The sequence below is a fragment of the Galendromus occidentalis genome, unplaced genomic scaffold (assembly GCF_000255335.2).
Source record: "Galendromus occidentalis unplaced genomic scaffold, Mocc_1.1 scf7180000077471, whole genome shotgun sequence".
NCBI lineage: Eukaryota > Metazoa > Arthropoda > Arachnida > Mesostigmata > Phytoseiidae > Galendromus > Galendromus occidentalis.
This window is the reverse complement of record NW_003805459.1, coordinates 205059-223691: the sequence shown is the minus strand read 5'-3', so window position 1 is coordinate 223691 and position 18633 is coordinate 205059. Positions and strand designations below refer to the sequence as shown.

Here is an 18633-nt window from a genome sequence, read left to right as displayed (position 1 = left end):
CCGTCACACAGCAGGAGATAGGAACAGTGGAATAATGGACAATGCTCGATCTGTTAGCGATGACGAGCGCGGCCCTGAGGCAGCGCTGTGCATTGCTCGCCGCTGCTCTCAGAACCCGCCATTTGGCGGACTGAGTTCCCTTTCCCCCGATAGAGCTCTTTCTCATGTCCTCGTGCGAAGCACCGTGGCTCCGTTGCCGGGAAAGCATCCAACCTGAAGATGAGATCCTTACGAAAGTGCCTGGATTCCTCGATAAATGCAGTTTTCACGTTGGCCGAACCCCTGCCACCCCCGCGTCTACCGCCAATAAGGAACCCCTGGCTCTTGGAACCTGCGACCGAGCTTGCCAAGCGGATCGCTCACGGTGAAGTAAGTGAAAACAGATCCACATCAGCTGTCTGTCAAACTTTTCCGCGGAAGCGGATGCGTGCAGATGTTCGGTTGCTTTTCCGCTATCGCACAATGGCGCATAGGAGCTTCGGCAAGCGATGTTTTGGTGAGCGACATCTTCAGGCCACGCTAGGAAACCGTCGAGTTGAACCTAGAAAACTTCCAAGAGTGCGAGTGATCGTCCTACTTCTCCATCCTCCCGTAAAGTTTGTGGATCTTCATGAAGGGACCCCAGTATGATATTTTCGTGCTGACTTTTCGGGACGTCTGTCAGAATAGGAATCCGAATTGTTTCGGGCGACTTTTGCTCAGTGAGTCCACGGAATCCAAATTATCGACGTCTAGCGGTGGTTGGAGAGAGACTTCTCCCGACTTTCGGTGGGCTCAAAACAGATAGAGCCGAAACGTTGTCGAGTTGTTGTCGCAGGAGTGCGGCGCCGCATACGATTCTTTCCGGTGGGCTAGTCATATTTCCCCATCTCAGGGACGGGGATTTACTCTCGATTCGTAACCCGATTAGCATTACAAAATGAGCCGCGGCCGATGCACTAAATGCTATCTGGGAGTTTCGCATCGGTTGCTGACGAACTACTCCTCGGGGGTCCTTCCTTCCGGGAGAATATTTCAACCAGAGATCCTGAGCTGCGTCGATGTCTATCGTCGAGTGATTCCCACTGATGACAGAGGGCTCGAATTCGGAAAATACGACAAACACGCGCTCAATCCTTCCGGGAATATCCGCCTTGGGCTCCTTTATTCGAAGCCCCGCCTCCCGAGTCGGCTCAATGAGGGGTTCTGACTCGATGCCAGGAATAAGTCGCGCACTGTCCAGTCGTACTCGCTCGCCCAAGATCGCCCGAGATCGCCGACAGCGATACGAGCGCACCTTACAACCTGTCGAAATCAACAATCGCTTCTCGCGTCGGCGGTGTCGCATTGTGGTGAATTTCCGACTTTCCGTTTCATGCGGATGTGGACCGGATTTGCGGCCAGCGGTTCTTGTCATCCATTCTAGTATCATGTGCGACCAGGCCCGCCGATGGAGCAATCGCCCCGAACGAGCACGAATTATCTTGTTTGAGGAAGCGATTCAGAATGGATATGCTCGTAATAGAGTGGACAACACATGACGCCACCATGGAAGTCAAGGACATTTCAACGATGCTCTCCAGGCAGAACAATGCAGGTCTGGAGTGCCGCCGGCGCATGAAAAACGAGCCGTACCGAATTTCGGGAAATCATGCAGCGACCTATCGGCGGAGCGTAAAAGCGCGGTGCTTGTCACATACAGACCGGGATCGATTGAATTGACGCGGTTCCGAGCGGGAGGTCGCGGCTCTGAGTCTGGCAGCGAAGCAGCGAGAGCGGTATTTATTTTGGGGTTTTCCTCCTTCCCATCCCTTCCGTCAGATACGTGGGTGGGCTCCCTGTGCCATGGTGGACCTCAACCCACTGGAACGCTAATTCCATCATACCTTGAGGATACGCAGTTCGGAATTCACCGGGAAATGAGGTCGAGCCGGACGAAACTCTCCAAAGCTGAATGGTCGAGATCGTCCTTTCCGGGGGTGATCCCGGCGAGGGTTCATGCTCGACGGTATAATTCCCCACATCAGGCGTGCCATGAAAAATGGGGATGCGTCCGAAGCGCGTCGATTGAAGTCGGGACGGGATCTGAAGGTGTTATGTATCGAAAGGGTGACCCGCTCCTCTTCTTCGTTATGACGGACGGCATATCCGTCACGGAACCAAGGCCAATATTCCTCCGTGGACGCGTCTCGCTAGAGATCTGAATCAGCCTCGGTTCTCCGCGGAACTCTCATCTCCAAGTATTCGAGGAATCTTCCGCGAGAGTCCACGTTCGGCTCTGCTTCATCGAGATCAAGACGAGTACCCATGAAGTGGGCGGGTGAATGAAATCCGGGGCCTGAGCGTTCCGAGCTGATATGAGCTCGGAGCACATTTGCCGCGGACGAGCTCCGCTGGCCTCAGGCTCGACCTACTAAGCCAAGCGCGACGTATGCTCCGTACTCGACACCGCTCTCTCCGTACCGTTTGCTCTCGGCGGCAACAAGCGAGATACAGACCGCGTGTGTCCTTCAGATAACGGCTTATGCGCATAAGTTGCCCTGGGCTAGTTCCTTGGCGGAAGCTGATGTCCACGTCGATAATAATCTCAGTCGAGTCATCCAGACCATTCCCCATGACTATGTATGTATGTCGAATCTCGACTCGATTGATCTCGATCGGCTAAAGCCCTATCCTCGTCAGACTCGCGTTTTCATCCGATTTCCATTTCATGAATTTTGTTGGTTTTCTACTGCGAAGCCGCCCAGTGGTGAGCTTCGAGAACGAGCTTCAGGAGAACGAACTCGACTTCGTGTCTCATGGTGTCGAGCGTTCGAGTTTCCTCATATTATAAGGCTTTGAATTGTGCTCCGAGAAGCCTTTCCAAAACAAGTACCTACGTCACTGATCGTAGAGGTTGCGAAGAGTTTCAAATCGTGCTCCGGAGTTCGCGGAGTTGCTCGGAGCTGTTTACTGAGGAGAATGAATTACTACGGTGACTGACTTGTTGCCCTTGATTCTGCGAATGAGTCAGCCTCTCGGGACGTTAGACGAATGAACGCTATGAGCTCGTACGGAAAAGTCTCTTCCTATACCCGCGTGTACTCGGAGATCATGGATCCCCGTCGGAGGGGAGAAAACTCGTTTCCCTGTCCTCAGGTTAATCTTCGCGACGAGGAATTGCGCGACGGGGTTTGGCCGCCGACAATCCGCGTGGCTCGGGGGTTTCTTCTTCATCTGAACGCATCGTCTGTCAGGAGGAAGTTTTTGACGAGTCGATGGTTGCGAGAAAACCGAAGGAACTGCGTCGACGAGTCAATTATCCATTATTATTATAATAATAATTGTGGACATTCTGTTCTTCCAACAGATCAAGAGCGTGGACGTGGTATCAGCATTCATCGAACGAATAACCCAGGTGAACCCTCTCATCAACGCAGTCGTAGACGAACGATTCAAGGAAGCCCTCGAAGAATCGCAACTAGTTGACGATCTCATAGCGCGCAGCGATGAAAGTCAGAGACACGAAATCCTTCGCAAGAAACCTTTTCTGGGCGTTCCAGTCACCACGAAGAATCTCGTTGGCGTCAAAGGTTAGTGGACACTTCTTATGGCTTCAATATTGGACTCCTAGGGGATGTCGTCGAATACTTCCGCCGTCAATACGGCCGTTGCCGAAAATATCCATGCATCTCATGCGTTTTCCCGGGACTTGAGGAGGATTGCCAGGATGGAGAACACGAAAGCAGAATATCTATCGGGCCCTCATATTTGTGCGTCGGTCGTGAGAAAAATATGGCGACCGTGAGAACCCCAGAATTTTCCGTCCGGAAAATCCGACGACGAAAAGGTGTTCTATTCTTGAGTTGTACAGGCTTTTGATCGCTACCATCTAGTTGCCGAGCAAAGGGAGCTTCGACTCCGAGACTGTCAGGATGGAGCAATCAGTGTAAAGCCGGACTCAGACCGCAAGCTTTGTACGAAACCCTCATCCGAGTTTCGGCTGTTGATTGGACTTTTTTTCATCTTCTTCCGCATTCTCGTTTCGAATCGGGGGCGCCGAATGACGGGGGAACTCTCTCCGTCCCATCGAGTCTTCCGAAATTTCCTCCACGAATCGAAACACGAGGTGCGGAGGAATCTTCAATATTTTCTCGCGGCTCAGGTCAGTGAATTCGCAAGGGCGGAATTACGATGTCGAGAAATGAATACATTCGTAAGTCGTAGACGCAACCAGCCAGCGGGATAGCGCTCGAGCAAACTCTGGGATCGGAATGGAGCATCAGGCCCGAGATTTTTCGTGAGAATACTCCCGGCGGCTTTGAGTGTCGCGTCCTTGAAATAGAAATAGCGGCGAGTGCAATTAACATGGGCGTACCGAGAGTGGTCTGTTAGTCCGTCCGTCTTTGGGTCCGACCGTGTGCCTCTTCATCTGTTGATGGTCGCTTGTGGGCCCGGTCGTCGTCAATGGGAGTAGCTTCAGTGGACGCAGGTGAATTTCCTGACCACAGTGACGTACTGTGAGTATGCGGAGCGCCTTGTTGCTTCGAGCAGGTCTCATAGTGCCAGCTGGTTGTGTTCCCAACAACAGCTCATTCAGAAGTCCTCCACTGGCTCGAGTCCGTCGAGGTTCCTCGCTCCGCCGGTGCTCAGCCTCAGTGTGAGTGGGCGAGCCGATTCCTCCGACTGACTACTGTGCTCGGGCGGGGGACGTTTTCTTTTGAGGCAGATCCCTCCCGGCAAGGACGACCGAGCTGCTGCCCACCGCATATCCAAGATTCGCTAGTTTCAGTTTTGCCGAGACTTGCGCCGATACCGACTGACACTAGACTTTTCCATCGATTCTGATCTAACTTGATGTTTTCTTCCCTAAATCATCTCCTGTTTCGAGGTATTCGATGAAGCTAAATTCCCGTTAGGACTGACCGCTTATTGTCGGATATGATTCTATCGACTTCTTGATTTTCGGGACTCGGAAGATATCAGAAGTCCTCCTCTCGCTTGACGTTAGGGAACAGATGAATATTTCTCCAGAGAACCTCTCCCGAGAGTCTGAACGACTTTCGCGGGTCTGGATCGTATCTCGCTCAGTTGCTTGAACCTAACGATGTCTCAGTTGATCATCCTCTGTCTCTCAACAGTTTGCCGATACCGATAACCTTCGTGTTTCTTGAAGACGCAGGCTTCTTACCGAGCATCTTCCACCGAGGGAAGCGTTCCGTATACTTTTTCTTCTCCTTCTTGACTTTTACGCCTGGGAGATTTGGTTCCTCAGATTGGATTTAATGATTCAATCAAACCGATTTAATTACGTCCTGGGATCGAGTCTCGGAGCTCTCAATCCGAAGCTATCTCTGTCACTGCAAATTGAGCAAAGCCGGTGGGCTAGGGTCTCCTCAGATGCAACAGATAATCCCTCTTTGGAACAGTCGGAGCTCGGCTCATCGATCCCGATCGCGATACAACGGATCTTCCGGGTTAACAAACAAGCTTATTTTTGCTCCCTTCGGCCGAATTCCTGAAGAGAAAATTCTTGAGTAAAAAGCCCCTGCAGCGAACATTCGCTTGGGAGTGCGACCGGTACCGTCCGATTCGTTGTTCTGAGCTTCGAATGTGTTCTTCCCCGGGAAACAGATGAATATTTCCGACATCGTCGACCGACTTCATTTCATAACGGCAGATGACGGTCGATGGTTATACCGTCGTGAAATCGAACTTCCCAGCCAGAATCGGAGATTGAAAAAAGGAACGGCCCTATCAGAGCAGACAAGGAGGAAGCCGCGTGCCCGATCCTCTCCGACCTTCCTTGTCGAGAGAAGATAATTTTGCTCTCTACGGAGGAATATGTCAATATCGGAACCGCACTTTGCCAGACTCGAGTTGGACGATTAGATGAAAGCAGCGCAAAACCTACTTTTCTCCGTTTCCGTTCTCTCTACGAGCGCTCAGGCCCCCGGGCTCATGTAAGCGCTTAGGTCAGATATGATTGACTTCTTTCCGCTGAATGATCGTTCTCAATTGACCACGGTGGCGGTCATGATCGGTCTACTCTGTACAGCTCCTCGGGTGTTCGGCAGAACGTCGCTATATCGAAGCATTACGAACAATCGCACCTGAGAGGACCTCCAGTCAGTTGCGTGGCCCGGTTCTTCTATCGGCAACCGGGATTTGGCGGCGGGACCTTGGACAGGAGGGCTGAGGCGTGCTCTCCTCATTCGCCGAGTACACCGAATGGCTTTGGAGGAGTGCTGAAGCTCCTCCTCTTCCTTCTGTGCATCTTGGCTTCCGGAATACGGCTTCGATCATTCTTTTTGAGATCCGAATCATTCGCCGGCGATTGGTCGCACCACACTGAGCCAGAGCTTATATTCCTCGCGGCACGCGGGCTGCGGTTCGAGTTTCGGAAAACAGGATTACTATGGTTCGGCATAGATTATATCCGTCGTTCCGTGGGGGATGTCCGCGAAATGTTCCCTCGCAAGCGCACGGAATACCTCCAATCAGATTCATCCCGAGAACTAGGAACCAGAACAATCGGACTTTGGGGCCTCATGAACATTTAATGGAAACGTCAATATAATATGTGGCTCCAGGGACCAGCGATCGTTGGAGTTCTTCTCGTCAGTCCGGTGTTCTCTCAAGTATTTAGGGATCGCTTGTGTGTGTATCTGACAGTGGAGTCAACATGTGGGTTTACGATTATGTACCTCTATTTTTAGTTCATCGAGTTCAAGTTAGTTTAGCCTTCTTGGATTCCAGTCCGAAAGAACGCTCGGGTGTTCCGGGATTTTCGCGCACATGAGAATCGCCCCGTATGGACAGTAACGATTCAAAGAGTCTCAAACACCCGCGCGCCGATCGAATGATGAGATGAGCTCGATACTGGAGTGAAGATGGCTGTTCAGAATCCAGGTTCAGCGGAGAGATATTTGCAATTTCTCGAGGTTCGCTGGGTACACTAAGATCCCCTGCCAGAGCCGTACGAGGAGCTTCGAATGAGTTTTAGAGCTCAGAAATGATTGGAGAGATCTCCGAGGGCGAGAGATTCTGATGGGGTGGAGCTGGGCAAGAGGCAGCTCTGGTTCGCCTCGGGCAGGAGTCTCCCTGCCTTGATTCCTCATTGTCGCCGCAGACGCGCCTTTTTGCTTAGCAGGCGGATCCCAATGGCTCTTATCGTGTCTTCAAAGCCGCGAAGACCAGACTTGTGGAAATTGGAGAGACCCCCGGGAGCTTCGGAAAAGCGAGGACAGGAACTCTCGTCCGAGCCGGACCGGTCGCAGCATCCCCATTTTGAAACCAGAGAGATGATGTTCGAGGAATTTTCTTTCTGGAAGGAGAAATATTCATCCGATAAAAGGCAGAAATCGAGGTAGAGGAGATTTTTGGCGAGACTCGGGAACTTTCCCTACCGCAATTCCCTTGCTGCGCTGGATAGATTCGAGTTCTTTGTTAAGCTAAGACCTCGTTCCTCATCGGAGAGACCCCCGCGACGCATGGCCATAGGATAGAAGACTTAAAGGACGGCGGGAGTGCGGACGGCCCGGTATGTCAGCTGCGTATCGGATTTCAGCACTCAATACATGTACGCGAGGGATCAGAAGAAGTTGAAATCAGAGGAAGCGACGGTGGAGAATATGCGGAACGTTCACGAGTCGGAGGGGATTATGAGTGACGTGTCTTCTCCGGGTCTCTGCGGAACAAGCGTTCGACACGAGCGACATTTTTTTGAACTCCTGCAACCCCGCGAGCATGAACTGCTCCCGACCCTCGCTCTCGGGCTCTCCGGGCAGCACTGTGTTCCTGAAGTCGGCTCGCATGCAGAAATCGGAGAAGTATTATATGAGCTCTCTGGCAGGTCGCCGAGGGATGCGACCCACCTTCCGACTTCCGACAGAATACCGTGCATGCTATCATGGGTCTCGCATGCGAATGCGACGCTGGAGCCTCCTGTGTCAAGCAGGACAGAGCAGCTCTTATCGAGAATTTCCAATTTTTCTAATGGAATTCTGAATTCATAAGCGAGGGGAAGTGTAAACTCCGTCCTTTGTCGGTCTTGTGTTTTGTTATGATCGGGAGCTGCGGGTACAACGATTAGTTTGCCCTGTAGTTGAAATAGCAAATGCATCCCACGGAGTCCAGCTGGCGCTTCTATCCCGTGCGAAGAAACGTGCGAATTCGATACCTCCATCGAGCACGGCGTGTCGGAAGAAGGGCGGTCATCCGGATTCCGAATCTTCGCCTTCAGCGACGCCTTCGGATCTTCGAATCGATATGACGACTCTCTCTCTGTGCCGACGGGAGGCTGGAACGCATAATATTCATCGCCTCATAATGCATGTGGGCGACGACTGAAATCATCCGGACTCGCGAGATTCTTCCCACTCAGATATTTGTTCTATTCAAGGCATGCTTATCGACGTTGGGCTCCTATGTCGACGAGGGATCCGTTCTGAGAAGGACGCGGGCGCCATCGAGATGATGCGGAAAGCTGGCGCTATACCTTTAGCGATCACGAATGTGTCCGAAATGGCCATGTGGTGGGAGTCTAACAATAAGGTTCGAGTCCTTCCGGACGCGATGAAGATATATTCGTGCGTCAAATGAATTTCCTCCGTAGTGTACCGATCCTCTCCGAGGTGTTCGCAAACTCATCCTTCGCATTCTCTAGGTTCACGGACGCACAAGAAACCCCTACGACCTACGTCGCAACGCTGGAGGCAGCAGCGGCGGCGAGGGAAGTCTCCTAGCATCAGCGGGCAGCGTCATTGGGGTCGGAACCGACATCGGAGGCAGTATAAGAATGCCGGCATTCTTCAACGGGATTTACGGACATAAACCCTCCCCACGTGAGTAAGATGTTTCGCACGAGTCTGAGCTCTTTCAGTCGGGGCTCGTCCCGAGCAGATCGGAGACTACGTCTTTCCGTACACGCAGCTTTTCGTATTAGGGCAATCCGCTCATCGTGCGATATCTCTCGGCGTCCGGTGGATTGCGCCTCCGACCGGGAAGGATTGAAAGGCCCATACAGAGGGAGGAGGTGGGGGAGGGAGAGAGGAAAATAGTCCACCGGCCACTGGGCCCGAGAACGCTGTTCTTGAGCGGGAGCTTCTTTCCGGACTACAAACCTCGTTCCCAGCGGAACCATTTCGGCCGCTGGACACAGGGCTTTGTATACTCGCAAAGAAGCAGCCGCTCATTGTTAGCCGGGCCCTGGTTATTATTAAGCTCCGTTCAGGGGCTTTCTCCAAAGCCTGTCCCGAGTACAATACCGGCAACAACGACTATTTATAAAGCGTAGCCCGCACTCACCGGTCTTTTCTTCTCCGCCTCCTACACTTCACTACGACCTTTACGTAATGCGCAGACTCGAGGAGCTATTCGCACGACGGAAAGTCACGTGCGCCGCCGTGCCGTCACTGCCCCCGATATAAATTAATTAATATAATAAAATAATTATGACGAAATAATTAATATTGCAGATATCGTTTCCAACAGCGGACAGTATCCTGAAATCGTTGACGTTCAGACCGAGTTCCTCGGTACAGGACCCATGTGCCGGTATGCGAAAGATCTGCGACCGATGATGATCGCGCTCGCTGGCGAGGAAAACTCTAAACTTCTGAAGCTTGAAGAGAAGGTCGACCTGCGCGAAATTCAGCTGTACTTTATGCGCGAGATCAAGGACCGTAGTTTTCTAATGTCTCCAGTGAGCAGCGAGGTCCGCCGCGCCCTGCAAGACGTGAGTCGCAAAGCTCGAAGCGAGGAGCTCGCCCCGTGTGAGGAGATTAGTGCAAAAAAAAATGATGAATTCCGATGGCTGTGGGCTCCGATAGATGAACTGGCTCCATCATTACCTCTAGGTTGTTGATCATCTTTCGAAGCTTTCGTCAAGACCGGCCGAAGAGAAATACTTCGCCTCGATGTCCTACGCGTTTGAAATTTGGAATAATCTCATGATGTCCGGTGACTGTCCGAGGTTCATCGACGTCCTGAAGGAGAGCGGTTCCTCGATAGGCAATCCCGTTATGGAAATGCTGAAATGGGGAACTGGACAATCGAAGCATACGTTACCGGCCGTTTGCCTTGCCGTCGGTGAAAGGTTCTACCCGTCGAAGGAGTCGGAGGTATGGAAGCGGGCTATACCGCAGCCGCATATATTATTTGATTTGAAAATTATTCTTACCGAACTCTTTCTAGAGCCCGGAGAGTGTGGCCGTCAGACGAGGAAATCGATTGATTAACGCTCAATTTCACAGACAAGTCGACGCTACGTCGAGATGGGCATCAAGCTTCAAGAAGAGTTCCACAACCTCCTGGACAACCATGATGCGGTCTTCCTCTGTCCAACGCACCCGGAACCGGCGCCGAAACATAGAACTCCGATTTTCAAGGGCTTCAATTTTTCGTACACCGGAATTTTCAATGTGCTCAAAGTGCCAGTGACGGCGTGCCACGTGCGTCTCGGGGAGAGCTCGGGGCTACCTGTGGGTATCCAGATCGTAGCGGGCCGGAACCAGGATCGGCTGTGTCTCGCAGTGGCCGAGGAAATAGAGCGCACTTTCGGAGGATGGCAAGACCCGAGCGGCAAATCCTAAAGCATTTTGGTCGTTTGCTGGAGAGTTGCCACTCGATTCCGAATCGGAGCCCAATTATGTAGATCCTAGATGGAAAATAACTTTTCCTACTTTAAATGTTACGACTGCCGTGCTTACGAGTCTTTCGCCGGGTTGATCGGCTTCGGGAGCTTCTTCCTTCGGGCTCTCCGAACTCCGACCCCGCCGTAAGATACCACACAGACCTGTGACTCCGTGAAACGATTCGGTCGGCGGCGACCTGAGGATTCTGCTTCGACCCTTGTCCGTGAGTGAACGAGATCATTGGGTGTTCGAGTGAAGTCGCGGCCGAAGATTTCGAACCGGAGACCTTCTTGACGGTTTCACGTCATTGCCTTAAATACAATCACCCCTCATCTGATAGGAATGAGGCTCTGAACACTCGACTATCCTCCTGTTCCCGAAACTTCCCAGTGTTCGGCCTTGCATACCTACATCTAAATCTTAGCTTGGGTAATATAATCCCCTGTTGCGTGATATCCCAATTGGTTGGCATCGAACAGCGTCCCGCATCAGATAGCGGGTTTGCGTGTGGGATCGGGTTGATGCGGGACTTTGATCGACTGACGGATCGATTTCTCGAGTGCAATACCATCATTGTCACGGCTCACCGGAGTATGTTTTTCTTTACTTGTGATCAATGTTAATGGAGTTTTTGTCGAAACCGGGAGGCATCTGATGAGGACGCGCTATTCACCTTGTGGAAGAGGAAACTACGTGACTCCCGAGTCTGTCGCAGCTTCAACTGCGATCTGTCGCGGATTCGTGGGCTTTCGGGTCTCGGCAATAGTCTTCGTGACTGCTCCAATTCATATTTTCCTGGAAGAAAGTCCAGGAATCCACGAGGAGCTCGCCAAGAAATCTCGACCCAACTCCTGAAGAGATCGACTCTTAGGTCATCGATTCTCCGAGAGCCCTCGAACATACTCTCGCAAGTCTAGAGCTAGAGGGAATATTTCCCGAAAAGCCCCAAAATACTGAGGTGCCTTCACTTCCGGAGATTTTCTAGTGGATACGAGACGTCTCGATCGCCACCGCATTTCGGTGGTTCTTGTTCATCTACCATGTAGATTCGGATGTTCCCACGGAAAACGCAAAGGGACTCAGTTGTGTGATTCAAGTCCCACGGATGGTCGGAAATGGACGCAGGTCGTATGACGTCGAGGGAAGGACCTGAGCTAATTTGTTGTGGATCCTGAATGAGGCATACATCATGCTTTAGGCTAAATCAATCAACGGCGCCTGAATCGTTCGCGAAGAATCCAAACTTTGTGATTGAGCTCTCAATAAATTCGCGGTGTTGATGAATACTCTCCATCGGCTACGTTGTTGGAACAACATTCAGGAACCACAGCGAGTAACGGAGTAGGAACGACCTCCCCCGGAGTCAAGTACACAGTTCGCGGACAACGGGTACAAAACTTCCCTCGAGACCCTCGGGCGAACAAGGTCGACCATGACTGACGATAGATACTCCGCTCGACCGGCCCTTGCCTCTGCCTAATGGTCAAGAAATTCGAGCTGCGTTCGATAGCTGACCCAGGGGGTCCTGCCAACTTCGAACCCCGAATAAATTGACAGCATCGGTAGTCCACTCGCATGGAGCACACAAGAGGAATCCAATCGCGCACCGTGCAAAAAATGATTTCCCAAGATGAAGCTCTGGAACTGAGATCTTCGCGAGACAGTCCGAGGAAGATCACGATTAGCGGCGGCACGCCCGGGGTACGCATCCGAACCAACCGCCAGGTCGGCGTCGCCTCTCTCTGCCTCGCGACTGGATCGATGCTTGAAGTAGGATTCGTCGGATCTCAGGGTGCAAAGTGTAGGCTCAATTGAATAAAATGCCCGTTTTTGTCGGAAGGCGAGTCTATGAATCTCACTGGACAGGACATTCGACGTTCATTATTCTCAGGAGCGGAATAACTCGCGACTGCAGCGAAAAACTTGGTGGGTACCCCAGAACAGTTTGCTGCTACGAGTCCTCTCCGTAACTTCGCCCAGCTCGAGAGCTGTCTCGTCCTTTCATCCCGGTTGAATGGAACAGCATCCACGACATCCCAGATCCCTCAATTATAATCGATAATCATCGATATCTCACCTACATTGCTCATTGTTCCATCCGCCATGCAGCCTGGGCAGGACCTCTGAGCTCACCCTGCACGGTTTTCCTCTGAGATCCGCAAATATTCTCGGCAGGATTTCCATCTCGGGATGAGCCCGTCGTCGATGGAAGTCGAAGTGAACAGGCTCCATATGGCAAAATAAGCGCCTCCCCAGGCGATCGCCTTATATTTTTTACTCTCAACTTCGGGTCTATCTTACGCCCATTCTTGTCATCAAACAATCCCTTCTAAGAATTGTCGTCGATACTCCCAGATAAGAATCGCAGCGGAGACGTGCACGTTCAGGGACCTGATGACCCCTTGTTGAGGAATTTCCACGCAAGCATCCATCAAGTCTATCAGGTGCGCCGGCAGGCCCCCCCTCTCGTGGCTGGAAGGAAAAGTTTTTTAGGCGTCTCGATCCCGATCAGAAGCTCTTCTTCGCGTATGAGGTCTCCGGATCTTCCCGGAGGTCATGAGATTCATTGGGAGGGTACTCGACTCACCCCAGAAGAAGTAATGATTTCAAAGGGAAGCAGTACTTTCCCAAAGCGACACTCTTCGCCGTTTGCTCCACTCCGATCAATGTGTAACCAGCCTGCTTCATTTCCATCAGGTACGCTTCGAGCCCGTTGGTGCTCACGGCCCGTATCGGGAGCCAGTGATGGGAGGATACCGACAGATTCAGGAATTCTTTCGATTCGAGCATTTTGAGGTTGGGTATAACCAACTCGGAGGCCTTGAAGACCTCGCAAGTCCGGCTGATACCACCGAGGTTCGGTATCCGGTCGATCAAAGATGCTACGACCACGAGCCCCGATTGACTACTGCGAGGCTGTCGATCCTCTTCGAAGAGATTGGACACAGGGATCATTTTCCGCTGATAGTTTTTCTCGCGGATCACTGTTGTCTCGTCGGGGCGACATTCTTCTCGTAGGACCTCGGAGGGGAATAGAGAGATTTTCTTTGCAGGTTCGATCTCTGATTAGAAATTCGAAACCCTTTGAATTTCATCGGTACGTCCTCACCTCGATTTGGAGATCGGTGTGAATATCCAGATCGTCATTCTCGACCGACCATTTCGCATCGAAGTCGAAATATCCCGGCGGTATGCAGTCGTGCTCCGTCAACCCATAGGCTTTCGGTAGTCTGTCGAAAATAACTTCGTACGTCTCACATTCGGTCATGACGCAGCCCGACATGTAGAAATCCTGACTTAGCTTCTGGACGGTTTTCGCTCCGTCGCCGTAGTTGATCACGCTGTCCAGAGCTCTCAAAAACGGCGTGTATTGCGAATGGCACTTCATTGTGCACCGACAGAGACCAATCAGTCGTTTGAAAACGAATTGAGCATGTAGCCGCACAGCGAAGTGCTGGCACATGGTCCACGGAAGCACCGTTTCAAGGGAGTCCGATAGAATGTCACAGTTCTTTCTGGCAATGCAGAAGTGCATGAGGATGCTCAGAAAAGAACAGATGCATCCGACTCGCTCTCTCGCCGCCTGCAAGCGTCATGATGATAGGTCACTTCCAGTACCCGCCTGATTATTCGATGCTTTATGCCTCATATGCCGCTGGCAGGCGCGTGCCCAGGAATTGTTTTTGGGGGCCGGGACAGGGCCATTGTATTGGTAGGGGCTAACTACCGATGATGATAAGCCTCAAATTGGAACTCTATGGGCCAGAAAGGGATCTTGAGGGGGCCTTGGTCCCCTGCCCCCCTCCAGGGCACGCCGCTGGGACCATATCGGGGAATTTCAGAGAGCGGATTCGCCCCATGGGAGACCTCGGGAGCTTACCGTTTCGATGGCAGACATAATCATCCTAATCGATGACTTTGGCTGCTTGGATTTCAAAAGAATCTTCACCGCGCACCATTCCATGAGGAGTCGTACCGTGAGCTGATGATTATCGTTCAGGAGTTGTTTGAAAACATTCGTCAAAATTTCATGATTCTTCGTAGGCGTAGACGTTTCCAAAAGCACGAGGATGACTTGCCACGCTCTTGTTTTGACCCGGTGTATATTGGAGTTATTGAAGTACCTGCGGGAAACCGAGGGGCCAACGGTTTCATTGAACGTATTCCATTAATTCAGTTTCTGGAATGATCATAAATCATGATCGATTGCATCGCCGATAGCCCTCCGCTACAATACCTCTTTCGCGTCGATGATACAAGCGTGTCGTGGAGCAGAACTCCTTCGATCACTTGGTCAGTCCAGGTCGAGGTTCGCGGTTTTTTGACGAAGCTGAGGCTGTGCGCTCGAACTTCCCACGCTGACCGACATTCGCTCAGTCCTGTGAAGTCTACATTTGTGTGGAGTCTCCACTCGTAATTCTCGGTGTCCAATACGATTTGTTGATCCTTGCGGAAAGTTGGGCCGTAACAGAGGGCTTCGCCGAGCTTTCCATAGAAAGACGCGAGGAGCTCTGGCTTCTTCGCGAGGAGATTGATGAGGGCCATATAGTATTTTTGACCGAACCAAGCCATCCTCGCCGAGTGCTCCTCTAGATCTCTAGATACATCTTTGAGGGTTGACGACCAGTGTTGAATGCAAACTTTGTGGAAGTAAATTTTCACGAAGACATCGACGCAGTCGGCGAATAATATTGTGGCCTTTCTTGCCTCAAGACAGTTCTTCCAGGCCAAGGTTATCATTCTAGGTATCCTGCGGTCGTCGAGAGCTATGAACTTCAGGCCTGCCAGAAGAAGTTTAAGAAGCGAAGGGGTCAGGCTCTGGGGTGCCAAGGGGAGTGCGTTGGAAACTAACTCCACGAAATCGATGATCGCTTCTGGTAGAGTCTCACAGAAGCTGGCGATGCAATCCAAAATTTTCGGAGCCAAGTCCGACGCGAGCATTATCTTCAATTGCGATCTCAACGTCAGCAACTTGAGATGTCTGGCCACAATTTTCGGGTCAGCATCCACACAAGTCGTAGTCCACAGACAGAAAACGAACCAATTGGGCAGGGGCTCCGTGAGCGCGTCGCCCACCAGACGGCAATCGAAGGAGCACTCACACATCAATTCGAAAACGGCTCGTCTGACCGACACTTGGCGAAAGTCTTCTCTGAGAATATTTATGGCGTGAGTTTGATATTCACGGCTATTGAGTATTCCCACGAGATGCGTCATAATCGAGCTGATGCCTTTGATCCGATACATGCTGAGCCAAACTTTTGAAGAGTTTCCGAAGCGTTCCATGAACGTTACCGCATCGTGGCATCCAGACCAGATCGCAGAGCAAATGTCGACGGGAGTTGTCTCCGTTCTTTTGATTTTCATGACGAATATATCAACGGCGTCGCATTCCTCAGCGTATCTGTTTATGAAATCCGCGAGACCTTCATAGGTTGGCAACTGCGTGGTCTCGCAACCGACCCGAAGCCAATATCTTACTAAACATCTCTTGATCAGGGGTTCTGGCATCGACCACGATTCTAAAGCGTTGACAATCACGCCCAGGTCCTCGATGACCGATCTCGGTTCTATATCGACGATGCATTCCGTTACGTATAACAGTGCAACCGAATTCCAATCCACTTTCTTGCAGACGGCTGTGATGAATTGAGCGAAAAATGAGTCCATGCTTTCCCCGTCGATGCTATCTCGAACATTTCTCATCCAGTTGCGCAGCAGAGTGCCGAGCTCGGCGGGATTCGAGACCGGACTCAGGGGATTCCTGGAAAGGGATTCGGGTCAACTAAGATGGCGAGGCACAAATCGAACTGGGGGCGATTCGTTTTGCCGCAGCGGGAGGGTTACGACTCCTCCGACCCCGTGTCACCGATCGAACGTAGCAAAGCAGTCGATCGCCGATGAGCCACGAAATTCGTCGGAGCCGCGGCAGGGGTCAACATGGAAGGTCGTGAGGCAGAGATGTTGTCCTCAATTTCAGCCTCAGACCGCAGTCTGGGGACACCGACCAACATGAAACAGGACGCGCAGCCGTGAGCCAACCCCTTTTATCTCAGGGATTGAATGGGCATTTCCCTCACCTGGGATAAATGGACAATTGGTTCAGGGAGTCCAGGAAATGTCCGTAGAAGAAATCGTCATTTTGCGTTTCGAAAATTCTTTTTTGCAATGGTGTCAGCCGAAGGAAGAAACGAAAACTCTGTAATTTGACCCATGTCGTCGGGTGGTTGAAGAGGCGTCGGAAAACCATCAAAATCCACGGCACGTCCGTCAACGTTCCGTTCTGTATTGCTTCTATGAACATGTTCAACACCTGGGGAGGAATCAAGGTCAGACGGCTCCTGCGTTTTCACCTCATATTCGCTCAATCGTTCCGAGGTTTCGCCGAAGCTCAGATGTGGGTAAATATAGATAGATACATACATAGCATACTCACTGGCTCGATCAAATGCACTTGTTTCTGCTCGGCGACGGCCAACACTTCGAGAATAAGCTCTCTGCTTTCTACGCGGGCGTGGTCCAGAATGACTTTCAGTAGGGTCACAGAAAACTTCCGAAGCGTAGGGTCAGAACTGTCATAGTTATTCGAGAGCACTTCCATCAGTCTCCGATAGCGCTCCGGCTCCGAGAGGTAGACCTTGACGTTCCTGGGACAAATGTGCTCCGCGTGGACGAGAAACTCGATGCTGGAAGGTACGGGTGCTTGAGAATTCAATCATCATTCGACTATCACTGTGGAACGAAGGGACGGGGTAAGGCGTGGTCAGAGCTATTAGATAATCGGATGTTTGACGCACCCCAGCGAGATCGGGGGTTTTGTTGGATCTCAAATAAACTCACAGGATACTCTCATCCTTCAGGAGTCCCGCAACCCTCAAAACGAAGTCTTCGTCCGGGAGAACCCGCAACACTTGGACGAGCACCTTGACGGGGAGCAGATCCAGGTGGTAGATGATTGTTTCTCTACTGAGAATTCTCGATCTCAGAGCCAAGTCAACCAAACTCGGACCTCCGGAGAAATATGGATCCTGGAAGAATGCCTCTCGGTAGGAAATGATTCCCCGCGTCGCCGAGTTGCGATCGGAGCGCTCTGGACGAGCCTTCGTCTCCAGTCTGGTCTCTCAGAATACGTACGCAAACTGCTGTGATCACAAGATCTCGTTTGGTCTTCCATTCTGCCCTCGAGAGCCTTCTGATCATTTTGCACAACCAGCGCATGTACTCATCGTTCTCACAATCTCCGAGGAGTCTCAGGAATTCGTCTTCGAGGATCGCGGATAGACTGTCACTTTTGGGGAAGAAACTTTCGACTCTACGGAGAAGGTCGAGGTTTCCGAGGGATGACTTCACGTAATCGCTGAGGCGCGCCATATCAATGATTTCATCGGGGATTCCCCTTCCAATGGGCACGCTCATTGTTGAGAACAGTCTCTTATCCCTCCCTGAATCAAAAACTTAATTCTGTCAAGTAGAATCAGTGATTGCGCCAACGGGTCAGTTCTTCCGGATGAGCACTAAATGCAGAAGGCGGTTCCCTGGATTCAGCCACCTCTCGGGTTCGAGCGACGTGATCCTTAGCGTCGGTGGTGTTTTTCGAACATGACCGATCTGACAAACTCGTTCTCATTCTTTCCGAGGACCGAGAGCGTGCGCGAATGTGTAGAACACGTTCTTCATTTAGTGGCCGAACACACGTGCAGAGGAGAGGGTCATTGGTAAAGGCGAGTGAAAGCCGTACCCACGTTTGAACAGAATCTTTGGCTTTGCTGAGAACATCAGTATCCAATCTCCTCTCGCGACCGCGCATGAGTCACCGCCGAGTTTCCCATCTTAGTGGCGAGGGCTCCCCCCGTTCATAGAAAATCGCCGAGTCCCGGATGTGGATACATTTCATTTCCATTGACAAGGAGCTTCGGTCGGAGAAGTCGCTCGCTGTCCGATCAACGTCCATACCAACGCCTTCTGAAAGGGAAATTACCCTCCCCGCTCTGCAGAGAACGTTTGACGTTGCCGGCGGGATCCGGGATTTTTCATGGGG

At 51.6% G+C, this 18633-nt stretch overlaps 2 protein-coding genes across 2 annotated transcripts; one reads left to right on the top strand and one right to left on the bottom strand.

Moving 5' to 3' along the window:
• Positions 1–219: 219 nt before the first annotated feature.
• LOC100903133 (fatty-acid amide hydrolase 2-A) lies at positions 220–10907 on the top strand. The gene is made up of 7 exons (XM_003744630.3): positions 220–369; positions 3329–3551; positions 8363–8514; positions 8627–8804; positions 9438–9697; positions 9819–10082; positions 10215–10907. The coding sequence occupies exons 1-7, from the start codon at positions 220–222 to the stop codon at positions 10551–10553; spliced, it is 1566 nt and encodes a 521-aa protein (XP_003744678.3). The 3' UTR covers positions 10554–10907.
• A 1964-nt stretch (positions 10908–12871) lies between these two features.
• LOC100902995 (uncharacterized) lies at positions 12872–18025 on the bottom strand. Its single transcript, XM_003744629.2, has 9 exons — positions 17730–18025; positions 17436–17623; positions 17032–17281; positions 16676–16908; positions 14833–16359; positions 14476–14719; positions 13705–14178; positions 13183–13616; positions 12872–13067 (listed from the first exon to the last, which is right to left on the bottom strand). The coding sequence occupies exons 1-9, from the start codon at positions 18009–18011 to the stop codon at positions 12911–12913; spliced, it is 3789 nt and encodes a 1262-aa protein (XP_003744677.2). The 5' UTR covers positions 18012–18025; the 3' UTR covers positions 12872–12910.
• Positions 18026–18633: the final 608 nt, after the last annotated feature.

Bases quoted from the DNA above. Each gene is read 5' to 3' on its own strand.
- LOC100902995 (XM_003744629.2), bottom strand. From the start codon at position 18,011: ATGAGCGTGCCCATTGGAAGGGGAATCCCCGATGAAATCATTGATATG. The intron at 16,909-17,031 runs GTGAGTATGCTA...ATTCCTCCCCAG, and splicing joins AAGTGCATTTGATCGAGCCA to GTGTTGAACATGTTCATAGA. The intron at 16,360-16,675 runs GTGAGGGAAATG...ATCCCTTTCCAG, and splicing joins CAATTGTCCATTTATCCCAG to GAATCCCCTGAGTCCGGTCT.
- LOC100903133 (XM_003744630.3), top strand. From the start codon at position 220: ATGAGATCCTTACGAAAGTGCCTGGATTCCTCGATAAATGCAGTTTTC. The intron at 370-3,328 runs GTAAGTGAAAAC...TTCTTCCAACAG, and splicing joins AGCGGATCGCTCACGGTGAA to ATCAAGAGCGTGGACGTGGT. The intron at 8,805-9,437 runs GTGAGTAAGATG...TTAATATTGCAG, and splicing joins CGGACATAAACCCTCCCCAC to ATATCGTTTCCAACAGCGGA.